We start from the raw sequence: 15,009 nt of genomic DNA, 5'->3' as shown, positions 1-15,009 counted from the left end.
AACAACTTTGTAAAGAACTGGGCAAAAGAGCACGGTATTGAGTGGATGTTCCATATTCCTTACTATGCACCAGCTTCAAGGAAAATTGAACACTACAACGGTTTGTTGAAGACCACTCTTAAAGCCATGGGGGGTGGATCTTTGAAAAACTGGGAAAAACACTTTGCACAAGCAACCTGGCTGGTAAATAGTAGAGGTTCAGTGAACCAAGCTGGACCTGCGCATTCAGATTTGCTACAGAAAGTGGAAGGTGACAGAGTTCCTGTTGTTAGAGAAAAGAATCTGTTAGGTAAAACTGTTTGGGTATTTTCTCCCTCAGGAGAGGCTAAACCTGTCTGAGGGGTGGTTTCAGGTGATGGTCTGGGTCACACTTATTGGGTAATGCAAGAGAATGGTGAAATTCATCTTGCTTTTCTGAGGATATCTGTACTGTGGACATGTAGGCCTAAGTCAGTGTCCCTAATGCTCCATTTCTGACCTCCATGGTTGGTGAACTTCAGACAAATTCATAGACGTGATTCATCTGACTTATTTTAAACATCTAGTTTATGATCAAGTTGCTCTCTAAAAGTGCCTGATTTTTTTTTACTATAAAGGGACTAATTAGCATACTGCAGATGTCTAACTTGTTCAAGTGAATCCCATCTTTTGTCTGTGATGAAAAATTAAGGGCAGTGAGGCTGGTGAGAGGCCTCGAGCATGAGCCCTACAAGGAGAGGCTAAGGGAGCTGGGGTTGTTTAGCCTGGATAAGAGGAGGCTCAGGGGAGACCTTATTGCTCTTTACAACTTCCTGAAGGGAGGTTGTAGACAGGTGGGCACTGGTCTCTTCTCCCAGGCAACTAGCACCAGGACAGGAGGACACAGTCTCAAGCTGCACCAGGGGAAGTTTAGGCTCGAGGTGAGGAGAAAGTTCTTCACAGAAAGAGCGATTGGCTATTGGAATGTCCTGCCCAGGGAGGTGATGGAGTCACCATCTCTGGAGGTGTTCAAGAGGGAATTGGACGTGTCACTTGAAGCCATGGCTTAGTTAGTCATGAGGTGTTGGGTGACAGGTTGGACTTGATGATCTCTGAGGTCTTTTCCAACCTTATTGATTCTATGATTCTATGATTATATTTTTTAAAAGCCTATTTTAATTAGTATTTGTCTTCATTCAAAGCATCTTTTCACGTAATTTAACATTGCAGGTACTTAACCTCTCTGTAATAGTTAAGATTTTTAATATCTTAGACTCTGTTTATTGGGGAGGCAAGGGGAGGGAAAGCAAAACTATTTTTACTATTCTTAACTATGAAAATACATTGAAACTGTAATCATCATGGTCTGCCAGAAAAACACCTCATGTTTTCTTCTAACACTGGGAACCCCATTGTTAGAACACATAAGCACTCAGAAACAGTATTACATCAAAGGCCTCAAGTTTGCTCAGCAGACTCGTTAGATTAATGGCTACTGCAGAATGTATGGTATGTTCTATGAGAGGTGGGTAAAAGTGATAAAAATTCCCACTATCTCTGTACTTCATAGTCAAATCAAGTATTACATCACAAAAGCTATTGATCTCTGCCCAAATGGCATTTTTATTTTCTCTATAAAACTTTAAGTAAGCTTAATCTTTGGAAACTCTTTTCTTAACCCCCTTTTTTCTTTGCTTACCTATTCAAGTGATTCTCAGAAGAGAAACAGAAGACTAAAAATAATGTTTACAGCACATTTTGTGGACTCTTCTATATTGAGCTACTTTGTGCTTCATTTCTCAAATGATTTTTTTATTTTTCAATCTTGTTAGTTTTTGACCTACATTCTTAGAGCTGTCAAGCACAGCATGCAATATCCTGTTATTCTCTAGTATGATTTAAAACATATATATATTTAGCATGCTCTTTTAGTAATATCAGCAATTGCAGGGCAATTTTGTTTTTTCCTTAGTGTAGTCTCAAGCTGCACCAGGGGAGGTTTAGGTTGGATGTTAGGAAGAAGTTCTTCACGGAAAGAGTGATTGGCCATTGGAATGGGCTGCCCAGGGAGGTGGTGGAGTCACCATCACTGGAGGTATTTAGGAAGAGACTGGATGGGGCGCTTGGAGCCATGGTTTAGTTGATTAGATAGTGTTGGATGGATGATAGGTTGGACTCTTCCAACATGGTTAATTCTAATTCTATTCTAATTCTAGTCACTTAGCTCCTTTGAAGCTGTGATAGGTGTACAATGAAAAGGTCTTTAGCAAAGGAAGTCAGGAAATCATGCCACAAGGAATATGCAAGCAGTCTGGGAAGCCAATGTGTTCATCACTAGCTTTGTTGCCAAGCACAGGGGCTCCATCCATGCTGCACACATTTCTCAAATGTTCCAGCTCAGCAGCTACTCGGCACATTTCCTTCAGAAACAAAATAGTTGGTAAGCAAGTTAACATTTGGCCTCTTGCCTTCCCCCCACACAAAGAGCTTTATATGTCAAGTGCGAAAGCTTTAAAATGGATTCAAAATAAGATTATTTTTTGTCCTGGATGGTAGGTGACAACACACAACTTTTTACCTTTCCTTTCTTTTTATAGTCTTCCCTTTTAGTCCTTCTGCTGCAAGAAAGATATAATGTAACACATTTTTGAAAGACTAAACATATGTTTACTGTGCCAGATCCTATCTACTGTATCCTTCAGCATGTTCCAGAGAAGGCATGCAACTCTGCTGTACAGCACATAAGAGCTTCTTAACTGCTTAGAGTGACTTGTACTGCTGTGGAGGGAGTAAAATCAGTGTATTTTAAATTCTTTTGATAAACCAGTGCAGGAGTGGCATTGATGTCATTTATTGTATCTGGTTTCAAGCTGAGATTGCTTCAAGGTCATGTATCATTAGGATTTTCAGTGTTCACGTAGGAAAGATTACCATCCTACTTGCTTTTACACTGATGAAAAAGGACTTCAGTACTGTTGGAATGACCTGCTAATGCCTCCAAGAGCAGATTTTGGAAACTTTCACTTGTGTAACAGGAAACTTGTTTCTTAGTTGAGACATCCTCTCTCATTTCTTGTTTTCAGTAGAAAATAGATGAAAAATTAAGACTGTGAAAAAGAACAAATGGGTATTCTGTCAACTTTAAAGAAAGCATTAGTTACAAATTATAGGATTTTCAGAAGCTTCCTGTGACTTCCCTAATACTGGATGCCATTTCCTTTAAACTCCTTCAGCCCAGAGTAACACTGTATTCACAGTAACGTGCTCATTATTTCTAATGTTTTTTTATCTCATGCTATTGATTCATTTTGAAATAAAGAAACTTTTTTTGTTTTTCCCAAAGCAGGAGTGATGTAAGACAAAAACAAATAGCTGTAATCTTGAGAAGTTAAAAGGAAAGACAATCTGCTCTTATCTTCTGCTTCAATGTTTCCTTGAAGATGATATATCTGTGCAATTTATCTGTTTATTTCTCCTGCATTTCCTGGCTACTTATAGGCTATTCTGTAGATGCGATGCTTAGGTGTGTGGTTTATTGGTGATTCAGCAGTGTTGGGTTGACAGCTGATGATTGCACTTAAAGGTCTCTTCCAACCAAAATGATTCTATGATTCTATGTGGGGTTCTTGTTAAAGCGTATTGAGAAGAAAATACAGCCTAGTTATTTATGATCAAATAGAAGTTATTTTGTAGTAGTTTAGAGCATCACTCTAGAAATCACCTTTAAGAAAGGCTTTAAGAGAGGAGAACTGAAGGGAGAAAGCAATTTTATTTCACAGGTATGTAAGTAATTTACTAGACAAAAAAAAATATACATACATAAGAAAAGGTCTAAAGATGCTTCCAATCTAAGCCATTCTATGCTTCTAAGATTTAGTGTATAAGAACAAAATGAAATCCAGTGTTTGGACAACTACTGTAGACAATGCATAGTGGGAAATGAAGTCCCTATTTATAGAAATCCCACAGCAACACCTGCCAAATACAGCAGAAATTACTGACTGGGTAGAGAATTGAAAAAAAGGGTAGGTATATCCGAGTGTGCTGTATACACATATCAAATGTGCTGCCTGTCAGCAGGATCTCCTAAGTGACGGACTGAAGAGTGACCTCAAAGGCAGAGAATAGAGTCAGAAACTGTGTATTTGAAGATTTTTTTTGTTTGCTTGTGTTGTTTTGTTTTGTTTTGTTTTTTATATGAGACACTGCTAAGGCCAAACACTGGTTGTGTAGCCTGTTTCTGAATACACTTATTGACAATCCTTGTGTTTCCCATTAAATCAGATAAAAGAACACTGCAATTACATAATCTGTGAAATGATTGGGAAATCAAGAGTAAAATTTGTATGTGTGTGCTTCGGTTTTCCACGTTGGTTTTCATCCTTAATGCAGACACACCTGTACTTTGCCTTCTTTGTGCATGGCTTCTTGAGCTGTATGGAATCACTGCAGAAGCAGTCTCAGTGACATTAGCTACTCCTGATACCATTTGTATCCTTAGTTATGGTTCGGTTCTTATCAGATGTAATGATTTGTTTTTCACTGACATTTTGTTTGGAAGATAGTTATGTTCCTTTCCTTTGTTTTTGAGACAATTTGCTTTCCTTGTTTGAGAGACTCGAAGAAGACATCTATTTCTGAAGAGGAAAAAATGTTCTCTTTAATTTAACTATCACTTCCTGCCCTCTCCTAGAAACCAGATCTTTACCTCATGAAAATCACTCTTGCTCTGTTAAGTAAACAAAACTCAAATACATGCTCAAACGTAGCTATGAGCTTCCATGCTGCTTCAACCATGATTCCACTATTCATGGAATTGGTTGAGTATTCATGGAGGGGAAAGTGTGCATAATGGTTACAGTTACATTCTTCGATTTTTTTGAGATACAATCTTTTTGTTGACATTGGACTCTTTGAGAAATACAGTCTTAAATCCAGTAGTAAACCTTTTAAGATGGTTTTGTTTTTCTCAATGGGCTCTAATCCAGTCTAATTTCCTTTCCTTATCTTTACATGTTCAGAAATGCTAAAAAATCATGCTTAAATTAACAGTGAAAAAAACAATACACATTTACACCTTAGTTATTACTGTGTAATGAGTGTGGGGAGTGGCATTTCAGTGCTCCTCTCTGTCTGCTCAATGTGATGGAATTTATTCATTTCACTGTTGTTAACACCCCCATTTTAAAATCATACAGGTTCAGTTTTGCTCACTGCAGGACACTTTGGCCTTGGTCCAGGAGAACATTTTATTTGTCTGGTCATCTGTAACCACATAGACAATTCACATGCTTCAGTTTAAATGTGAACCACAGTCAGGGCAAGAGTACACAGCACCTTTCCTGACTCAGCCCTTGTCACTGTCATAAGCAAGTGATGTACAAGCAGGTTTTTAAAATAAGAATTTACAAGGTCCTCTCGGAAATTTAATTCACAAGAAAAATAACCAATCTGTGGTTTATATTTCTGCATCTTAACTTATCCAATGCATATTTAATTTGGGAAGGTTACTTCAAGATCATGGCAGGGGCACTTTGGTGCTATAATTTCTGTTGTGGAATGCAGATCTTGTTGGAATAAGGTACATCATGTGCTTCTACTCTTTTGACAGAGAGCAGAAAAGCAAACACGAATGATGGACTCAGTCCAGTATGCAGAATTCTGCAAAAGTCGGCAATTGAGTTTTTGTAAGTATTATAATGTCTGTACTGTATTAAGATGTTAAATTATTATTTTGTGTGATAGAGAAGACAGGAGAACCTTGTGGGTTTTGAAGGCACTTTTGTTTCATCCACAATAACAAAACTTTAAATTCTTTGTCTGCATAACTCCTGGGAACAGTTAATTTAGCATTGTTCCAGGCTAAAAGGCAGAGTATTTTATTTGAATATTTACCAAGCTTTAGTATGCTTAAATACTGTGCTGGTGGAGACAACTGCAGGGATAAAACTGTTAAAGAGTTAATGTATGTTACAGTTTGAGCTGGGTGCCCCCCTGCAATGTTTACTTCCTGTGTCCAGAAGTCCAGCCCAGAGGGGTGGACACAGGAAGTTATGTAGTATTTCATACCACAATCCTTTGCACCACTATAAGATCCAGTGCGGAGTCTAGCACTATCTCTTTTCTTCCTCCTCTGTCAGCCGGTAACTGGGGAGATGTCTCCTGGCTTTGGGCCTGGCTAGGCCCAAGGCCACGGGGGGATGGGCAGTCTCAGATCTGGCCAGCTGAGACTAGCCTAGCCTGATGTCGTTTACCTGGACCTGAGCAAAGCCTTCGACACTGTCACGCACCATATCCTGGTCTCCAAACTGGTGACACATGGGTTTGATGGGTGGACCACTAGATGGATAAGGAACTGGCTTGATGGCTGCACCCAAAGAGTGGCTGTCAATGGGTCCATGTCCCAGTGGAGGCCAGTGACAAGCGGAGTCCCTCAGGGATCAGTCCTGGGACCTGTCTTATTCAACATCTTTGTGGGGGACATGGACAGTGGCATTGAGTGCACCCTCAGCAAGTTTGCTGATGACACCAAGCTGTGTGGTGCAGCAGACACGCTGGAGGGAAGGGAGGCCATCCAGAGGGACCTTGACAGGCTGGAGAGGTGGGCACAGGCCAACCTCATGAAGTTCAATAAGAGCAAGTGCAGGGTCCTGCATCTGGGTCGAGGCAATCCCAGGCACAAATACAGGCTGGGCAGTGACTGGCTGGAAAGTAGCCCTGGAGAGAGAGACTTGGGGGTGCTGGTGGACAAAAAGCTCAACATGAGCTCTCAGTGTGCACTTGCAGCCCGCAAAGCCAATCAGATCCTGGGCTGCATCAGGAGAAGTGTGGCCAGCAGGTCGAGGGAGGTGTTCCTCCCCCTCTACTCAGCCCTGGTGAGGCCCCACCTGGAGTACTGTGTCCAGTTCTGGAGCCCCTATTACAAGAGGGATGTGGAGGTGCTGGAACGTGTCCAGAGAAGGGCCACAGGGATGATCAGAGGGCTGGAGCACCTCTCCTATGAGGACAGACTGAAGGAGTTGGGGCTGTTCAGTCTGCAGAAGAGAAGGCTCCGAGGTGACCTAATTGTCGCCTTCCAGTATCTGAAAGGGGCCTACAGGAAGGCTGGGGAAGGACTTCTCAGGATATCAGGTAGTGCTAGGACTAGGGGGAATGGAATGAAGCTGGAGGTGGGGAGATTCAGGCTAGATGTGAGGAGGAGGTTCTTTACCATGAGAGTGGTGAGACCCTGGAATGCGTTGTCCAGGGAGGTGGTCGAGGCCCCGTCCCTGGGGGTGTTTAAGAGCAGGCTGGATGAGGCTCTGTCCAGCCTGATCTAGTGTGGGGTGTCCCTGCCCATGGCAGGGGGGTTGGACCTAGATGATCCTTGTGGTCCCTTCCAACCCTGAATGAAACTATGAAACTATGAAACTATATTTAGCATATGAGACTGTGGCACAGGTAAGGGAGTATAATGATTTAACTCTAGTTAAACAAAATGGATTAATTACCCTTGGATGTACTTCAGCCTCAGGTGACAGTGGTGTAAGCCCCTTAAGAAGCATAAAGTCACCACTTCAGCCAACTAAGCTGACTGGATTCCTGTCTCTTTCAATTTACTGTATGAGATGCATACTATACTCCATTCAGCTGGGGACCAGCCGCTGCTCTCCTTTTCGGGCTGCGGGAATCGCCAACACTGCGGAGGTTTGCCGCGAGGCAGGAGCAGCTGTCCTTTCACGTGGTTAGACTCGTGATCCCAGCGGTGGGAGCGGCTTAATTTAAAAGGGTTAGCTGCGGCTCGCGGGACTCTGTTTGTCGGGCAGCCCGTATTCTCTTGTACTCTCTCGTGCTCTCATGCGCCGCTGCACTTTTTCTAATTTTTTTTTTTTTTTATTTTTTTTTTAGTGCAGTAGGTGCTGTGGCCAGGGACAGGCATGGTTGTAACTTGCAGCAAAATCTCCCTAAAAAAAACAGTGTTGACCCAGACTGAGGTAGAACACAAGCAGGTAGCTGTCCAGGTATCTGGCTGTAGAGAATGCTGGAGCCTGGCTCTTGAGAAGCAGGGTAGTGGGGGCAACTCTTGCATAAGGTGTGAGCAGATTGACTATCTGCTTAATCTGCTGGCCAGACTGAAGGATGAGGTTGCTAGCCCTAGAAATGTAAGGGAATGTAGGAAAGAGATGAACCAGAGGAGGAAGGAGATGGACCAAAGGAGGAAAGAGATGAACCAGAGGAGGAAAGAGTTGAGTCAGAGTAAGCAGGCTCTGCAGGCTCCCCCAGCAGAGGCTGGTTATTCAAAAAGCAGAGGGGAATGGATGCAGGTTCCTCTCAAAAGACACAAACTAAAACCTCCTTGCCTCCCCTCACCTTCCCCGCTGCTCTTGGAAAACAGGTATGGGGCACTGGAGATCGAGGGTGAGGTGATCCTGATGCCGGAGGACACACCATCTGGGGTTTTCCCTGAGGCTAAACAGCCTAAGGTTAAACAGCATAAGGCAAAGCAGCCTAAGGTTAAACAGCCTTCCCCTGGCATCAGGACCTGTTCCCTCAAAAAAAAAGAGGAGGGTAATTGTTATTGGTGATTCCCTTCTGAGGGGAACGGAGGGCCCTATATGTCGGCCTGACCCATCTCATAGGGAACTCTGTTGTCTGCCAGGAGCCCAAGTTAATGATGTTGTCAGTCCCTGCCCGTGGCAGGGGGGTTGGAACTAGATGATCCTAGTGGTCCCTTCCAACCCTGACTGATACTATGATACTATGATATATAATATACACAACCCTGAATATCAGAGAGTTTGTATTCGGCTTCTTTGTATCTAATTTCTTTCAGAAACAGCATTCATAATTTTATCATTTAAGTGCTTTAGAAAGATTCAGTTGTCATGTATCCACACTACGTACAGTGAAAAAAATTATTGTAGATTGTATTACAGAAATTCTTCTTACTACTATTTTGGTCTGAACCATGTAGAAAGAAATTTCTTTCAGTTAAGAAGTCTAAGTTGCTGATCAAACATAGAGTTGTTTTGGTTTTTTTAAGTTTAAGGCACCTAAACCAAACTTCCTTTTCAAAATGTTCTATCCTGTTTTTCTTCAGAGATATCATGCTGCCACAGTAGCTTTTACATTTTCAGTTTCCCAGTCTTCTGTCTACCTTGAGAGTCTGATAGTTTAGTCTCTCACAAGCTCAGCTTTGCCAGATCTTCAAGTAATGTTGCACAAATTTATTTTCTAAGTGAAATCGGTAGTCAATATAATCTTTATTAAATTGAGTTAACTAAAGGTTTGTGATTAACTTAACAGTAACTTTTTGCAACAGAAATGGATTTAAGCATTTGCAGAAAAGCTGAGATAAATCAGGGTCAATAATGAGAACTTTTTATGTATCAGAGCTGAAAAGTCTTGGCTTGGTATACAGTTTGGTTGTCAAACTATTATTTACATGTACACACAACATACTAAAGTCTACATGAAATACTTTTTTTTAAATAATTAAGAACATGTAAGAGTATAGGCAGGGCTGTGTCAGGCCAAACTAACCTAAGTCTCTGCCTCATAGCATTCCCTGGCATTACATGTTGTTCATGCAGGTGACGTCACAAGCAGCATCATAAACATGGGTTTGTAAATATTAATTGTTTTATGATGCTTAGGTAATTTTATGGGACTGACATTTTTAACAAGAGATTTAGAATAGCAAGTCTTTTCATACTGAAATGACATGGAGCCTGAAAGAAAAAGCAAATACTCAACCAAAATTTGGTTAAACCCTCTGTTCATTCAACACGCTCCATTTACACAAGCATATGCTGCTGAATAATGGCCACTGTCTTTTGCAGGTCTGTGAACAATTATAATTTACTTTATAAACCCAGTTGCTCTTTAACTAAGCATCTAAAACATTTTATTTCAGAATTGGCATATGCTAGAGGGGACAAAGACTATGTTTTGGAAACATTTTCTTATTCTTTTGGCCTGTAGTCTTCCACTGCTGCAGCTGACCACTTCGTTTTTAATTTCAGAGTAGAGGATGATAACTGTACTTTTCACTCGAGTTATTATCTCATGGTCACAAGCACCACTTGGAAAGTGTTCGTGTACTACAAGGTTTCAAGCAATCACCATATATTGATCACTGAAGAAATATTTTTAAATAATTATTTATAGTTTTTTACACTTAACTGTTAAAATAGAATTGATTCAATTTATCTACAGAAATCATGCTTGTATTCCTGGTAAGAATTATTCACCTGATATTTTTGTGAACACCTTGGCATAGTAAATTTTATTATTTAGGATAGTAATCAGATGAATATTAGGATTACAGGCCCAGTCAAGACTGTAGATCATTATCTCTATGCACTATACAGAAAATATATTTTGAGATTAAATCTTACTTATTATTATTACTTTAGTTTTTCTTGTCTTTTTCTTTTGTTGAAAGACTGATCTTGTTATAACTTTATATGGTATTGATTTTGATCCCATTTAAATTCTGAATCTTACTGAAATCAAAGTTGCTGCCACATTGTAAAGTAAGTAAGAGTCCAGAAATAAAGTTTGGTGATGAAGGAGGGGTGTAGCCAAGTCATGCTACAAGATATGGCAATTTGCTCTTTCCCAAAAGTAGAATAGAATAGAATAGAATAAACCAGGTTGGAAGAGACCTTCAAGATCATCGTGTCCAACCTATCAACCAACACCGCCTAATCAACTAACCCATGTAACCAAGCACCCTGTCAAGTCTCCTCCTGAACACCTCCAGTGACGGCGACTCCACCACCTCCCCGGGCAGTCCATTCCAATGGGCAATCACTCTCTCTGTGTAAAACTTCCTCCTGACCTCCAGCCTGAACTTCCCCTGGCGCAGCCTGAGACTGTGTCCTCTTGTTCTGGTGCTGGCTGCCTGGGAGAAGAGACCAACCTCTGCCTGTTTACAACCCCCCTTCAGGTAGTTGTAGAGAGCAATAAGGTCACCCCTGAGTCTCCTCCTCTCCAGGCTAAGCAACCCCAGCTCCCTCAGTCTCTCCTCATAGGGCTTGTGTTCCAAGCCCCTCACTAACTTCGTTGCCCTTCTCTGGACTCGTTCCAGCAAGTCAACCTCCTTCCTAAACACACAGTACTCAAGGTGTGGCCTAACCAGTGCAGTGTACAGGGGCAGAATGACCTCCCTGCTCCTGCTGGCCACACTGTTCTTAATGCAGGCCAGGATGCCATTGGCCCTCCTGGCCACCTGGGCACACTGCAAAATGACCTTCCACTGACTTCCCAGTGAACCCCAATGCGTTACTTACTGTACAAGGTAAGCGATCCTCTTACCCTTTTCATTCTAGGTCACACTTCATGTTGTCTAATAATTAGACGACTCATCTGAATGAAGCATGAAATTATCTAATCATGGCCCAGGCAGCCAAGAGGGCCAATGGCATCCTGGCATGCATCAAGAAATGGATTTAAGCATTTGCAGAAAAGCTGAGATAAACCAGGGTCAATAATGAGAACTTTTTATGTATCAGAGCTGAAAAGTCTTGGGGACGATCGAGTTGAGTGCTTGTGGGTAAGAATTTGAGGGAAGACTGGCAGGGCAGACATCCTGGTTGGAGTCTGTTATAGACCACCCAACCAGGAGGAAGATGTTGATGAAGCATTCTATAGGCAGCTTAAGGCTGTCTCAAGATCTCCGGACCTTGTTCTCATGGGTGAATTCAACCAGCCTGACATCTGCTGGGATGTAAACACAGCAGAGAGGAGACATTCTAGGAGGTTCTTAGAGTGCATGCAGGACAGCTTCTTATCCCAGGTGCTGCGAGAGCCTACCAGGGGCAAGGCTATGCTTGACATCCTCTTCACCAACAGGGAAAGGCTGGCGGGTGATGTAGTGGTCGGAGGCTGTTTAGGGGCCAGTGACCACGAGATAATTGAATTCTCAGCATTTGGTCAAGCTAAGAGGGATAGCAAGAAGACCTCCACTCTGGACTTCCAGAGGGCAGACTTCAGGTTACTCAAGAAACTAATTCAGAGGGTTCCTTGGGATAAACCCTTAATAATAAAGGGGTCCAGGAAGGCTGGATGTACTTCAAGAAAGAATTGTTGAAGGCGCAGGGACAGGCTGTGCCAGTGTTCCGGAAGATGAGCCGCCGGGGCAGATGGCCAGCCTGGATGGTTAATGAACTTTTAATAGAACTAAGGGAAAAAAGAAGGGTGTATCATCTTTGGAAGAAAGGTGAGGCTACCAAGGGAATGTTTAAGGATGTTGCCAAATCATGTAGGAAGAAAATTAGGGAGGCAAAAGCACATTTGGAGCTTAGACTGGCCTCTGCTGTGAAGGACAACAAAAAGTCCTTCTATAAATATATTAATAGCAAGAGGAAGGGCAAGGACAACCTCCACTCCTTCGTGGACACGGAGGGGAACGTTGTATCAAAGGATGAGGAAAAGGCAGAGATACTTAACACCTTCTTTGCCTCAATTTTTACTAGCAGGACAGAATGTCTTCCAGACAGCTGGCCTGCAGAGCTGGCAGAAGGAGCCAGGGAGCTGCACAGTTTCCCTATGTTCCATGAGGAGGTGGTTGCAACTCTCCTCAGCCGCTTGGATCCCCACAAGTCCATGGGACCAGATGGGATCCATCCTAGGGTGCTGAGGGAGCTGGCAAAGGAGCTGGCCAAGCCGCTCTCCATCATTTTTCAGCAGTCCTGGCTCACTGGATATGTCCCAGAGGACTGGAAGCTGGCCAACGTGGTGCCCATCCACAAGAATAAACCTTTATTAGAATAAACCAAACCAGGTTGGAAGAGACCTTCAAGATCATCGTGTCCAACCCATCAACCAATCCAACCCACCCAAACAGCTAACCCATGGCACCAAGCACCCCGTCAAGTCTCCTTCTGAACACCTTCAATGACGGCGACTCCACCACCTCCCCGGGCAACCCGTTCCATAGCGCAATCACTCTTTCTGTATAGAACTTCTTCCTAACATCCAACCTGAACCTCCCCTGGCGCAGCTTGAGACTGTGTCCTCTTGTTCTGGTACTGGGTGCCTGGGAGAAGAGACCATCATCCGCCTGTCTACAACCTCCCTTCAGGTAGTTGTAGAGAGTGATAAGGTCACCCCTAAGTCTCCTCTTCTCCAGGCTAAGCAGCCCCAGCTCCCTCAGCCTCTCCTCATAGGGCTTGTGTTCCAAACCCCTCACCAACTTTGTTGCTCTTCTCTGGACTCGTTCCAGCAAGTCAACATCCTTCCTAAACTGAGGGGCCCAGAACTGGACACAGTACTCGAGGTGTGGCCTAACCAGTGCAGTGTACAGGGGCAGAATGACCTCCCTGCTCCTGCTGGCCACACTGTTCTTGATGCAGGCCAGGATGCCATTGGCCCTCTTGGCTGCCTGGGCGCACTGCAGGCTCATGTTAAGCCTACCATCAACCAGCACCCCCAGATCCCTCTCTGCCTTGCTGCTCTCTAGCCACTCTGACCCCAGCCTGTAGCACTGCATGGGGTTGTTGTGGCCAATGTGCAGAACCCGGCATTTGGATGTGTTAAATCTCATGCCGTTGGATTCTGCCCATCTGTCCAGCCTGTCCAGGTCTCTCTGCAGAGCCTCTCTACCCTCCAGCAGATCAACTCTTGCCCCCAGCTTGGTGTCGTCAGCAAATTTACTGATGATGGACTCAATGCCCTCATCCAGATCATCAGTAAAGATGTTAAAGAGCACAGGGCCCAGCACTGATCCTTGGGGCACACCACTAGTGACTGGTTGCCAGCTGGATGTGGCACCATTCACCACCACTCTCTGGGCTCGGCCCTCCAGCCAGTTCCTAACCCATCGCAGTGTGCTCCCGTCCAAGCCATGGGCTGACAGCTTGGCCAGCAGTTTGCTATGGGGGACGGTGTCAAAGGCCTTGCTGAGGTCCAGGTAGACTACATCAACAGGCCTCCCCACATCCACCAGGCGGGTCACCTGATCATAGAAGGAGATCAGGTTGGTCAGGCAGGACCTGCCCTTCCTAAATCCATGCTGGCTAGGCCTGATCCCTTGGCCATCCTGTAAGTGTTGTGTTATTGAACTCAGGATGACCTGTTCCATGATCTTGCCTGGCACTGAGGTCAGGCTGACAGGCCTGTAATTCCCTGGCTCATCCAACCGGCCCTTCTTATGGATGGGCACCACGTTGGCCAGCTTCCAGTCCTCTGGGACCTCGCCAGTGAGCCAGGACTGCTGGAAAATTATGGAGAGTGGCTTGGCCAGCTCATCTGCCAGCTCTCTCAGCACCCTAGGATGAATCCCATCTGGTCCCATGGACTTGTGGGGATCCAAGCTGCTAAGGAGAGTTCCAACTACCGCCTCATGGAACATAGGGAAACTGTGCAGCTCCCTGGCTCCTTCTGCTAGCTCTGCAGACCAGCTGTCAGGAAGACGTTCTGCCCTTCTAGTAAAAATTGAGGCAAAGAAGGTGTTAAGTATCTCTGCCTTTTCCTTATCCTTGGTTACAATGTTCCCCTCCGTATCCACCAAGGAGTGGAGGTTTTCCTTCCCCTTCCTCTTACTATTAATGTATTTATAGAAGGACTTTTTGTTGTCCTTCACAGTAGAGGCCAGTTTAAGTTCCAAGTGTGCTTTTGCCTCCCTAATTCTCTTCCTACAAGACCTAGCAACATCCTTAAACATTCTGTGGGTTGCCTCCCCTCGCTTCCAAAGGTGATACACCCTCTTTTTTTCCCTCAGTTCCATTAAAAGTTCATGAACCATCCAGGTTGGCCGTCTGCCCCGGCGGCTCATCTTCTGGCACATTGGCACAGCCTGTCCCTGAGCCTTCAACAATTCTTCATTGAAGTAGGTCCAGCTCTCCTGGACCCCTTTGTTTTTAAGGACTTTATCCCAAGAAGAAGGGCAGGTTGGATGAGCCAGGGAATTACAGGCCTGTCAGCCTGACCTCAGTGCCAGGAAAGATTATGGAACAGGTCATCCTGAGTGCAATCACACAGCACTTAGAGGATGGCCAAGGGATCAGGCCCAGCCAGCAGGGATTTAGGAATGGCAGGTCCTGCCTGACCAACCTGATCTCCTTC

General features: G+C 43.9%; 1 protein-coding gene across 1 annotated transcript in view; it reads left to right on the top strand.

Annotated features, from left to right (window-relative positions):
* SUPT3H (SPT3 homolog, SAGA and STAGA complex component) overlaps positions 1–15,009 on the top strand; it is a 690,133-nt gene that overhangs the window by 387,371 nt on the left and 287,753 nt on the right. Inside the window, 3 exon segments of the mRNA XM_068143262.1 lie at positions 3,305–3,332; positions 5,570–5,645; positions 7,376–7,406. Coding sequence (XP_067999363.1) covers positions 3,305–3,332; positions 5,570–5,645; positions 7,376–7,406 — 135 coding nt within the window.

This window comes from Melanerpes formicivorus, unplaced genomic scaffold (assembly GCF_026170545.1).
Source record: "Melanerpes formicivorus ecotype bairdi unplaced genomic scaffold, bMelFor1.0.p_v2 SCAF_9, whole genome shotgun sequence".
Classification (NCBI taxonomy): domain Eukaryota; kingdom Metazoa; phylum Chordata; class Aves; order Piciformes; family Picidae; genus Melanerpes; species Melanerpes formicivorus.
This window is presented reverse-complemented; position numbering and strand designations above follow the sequence as displayed.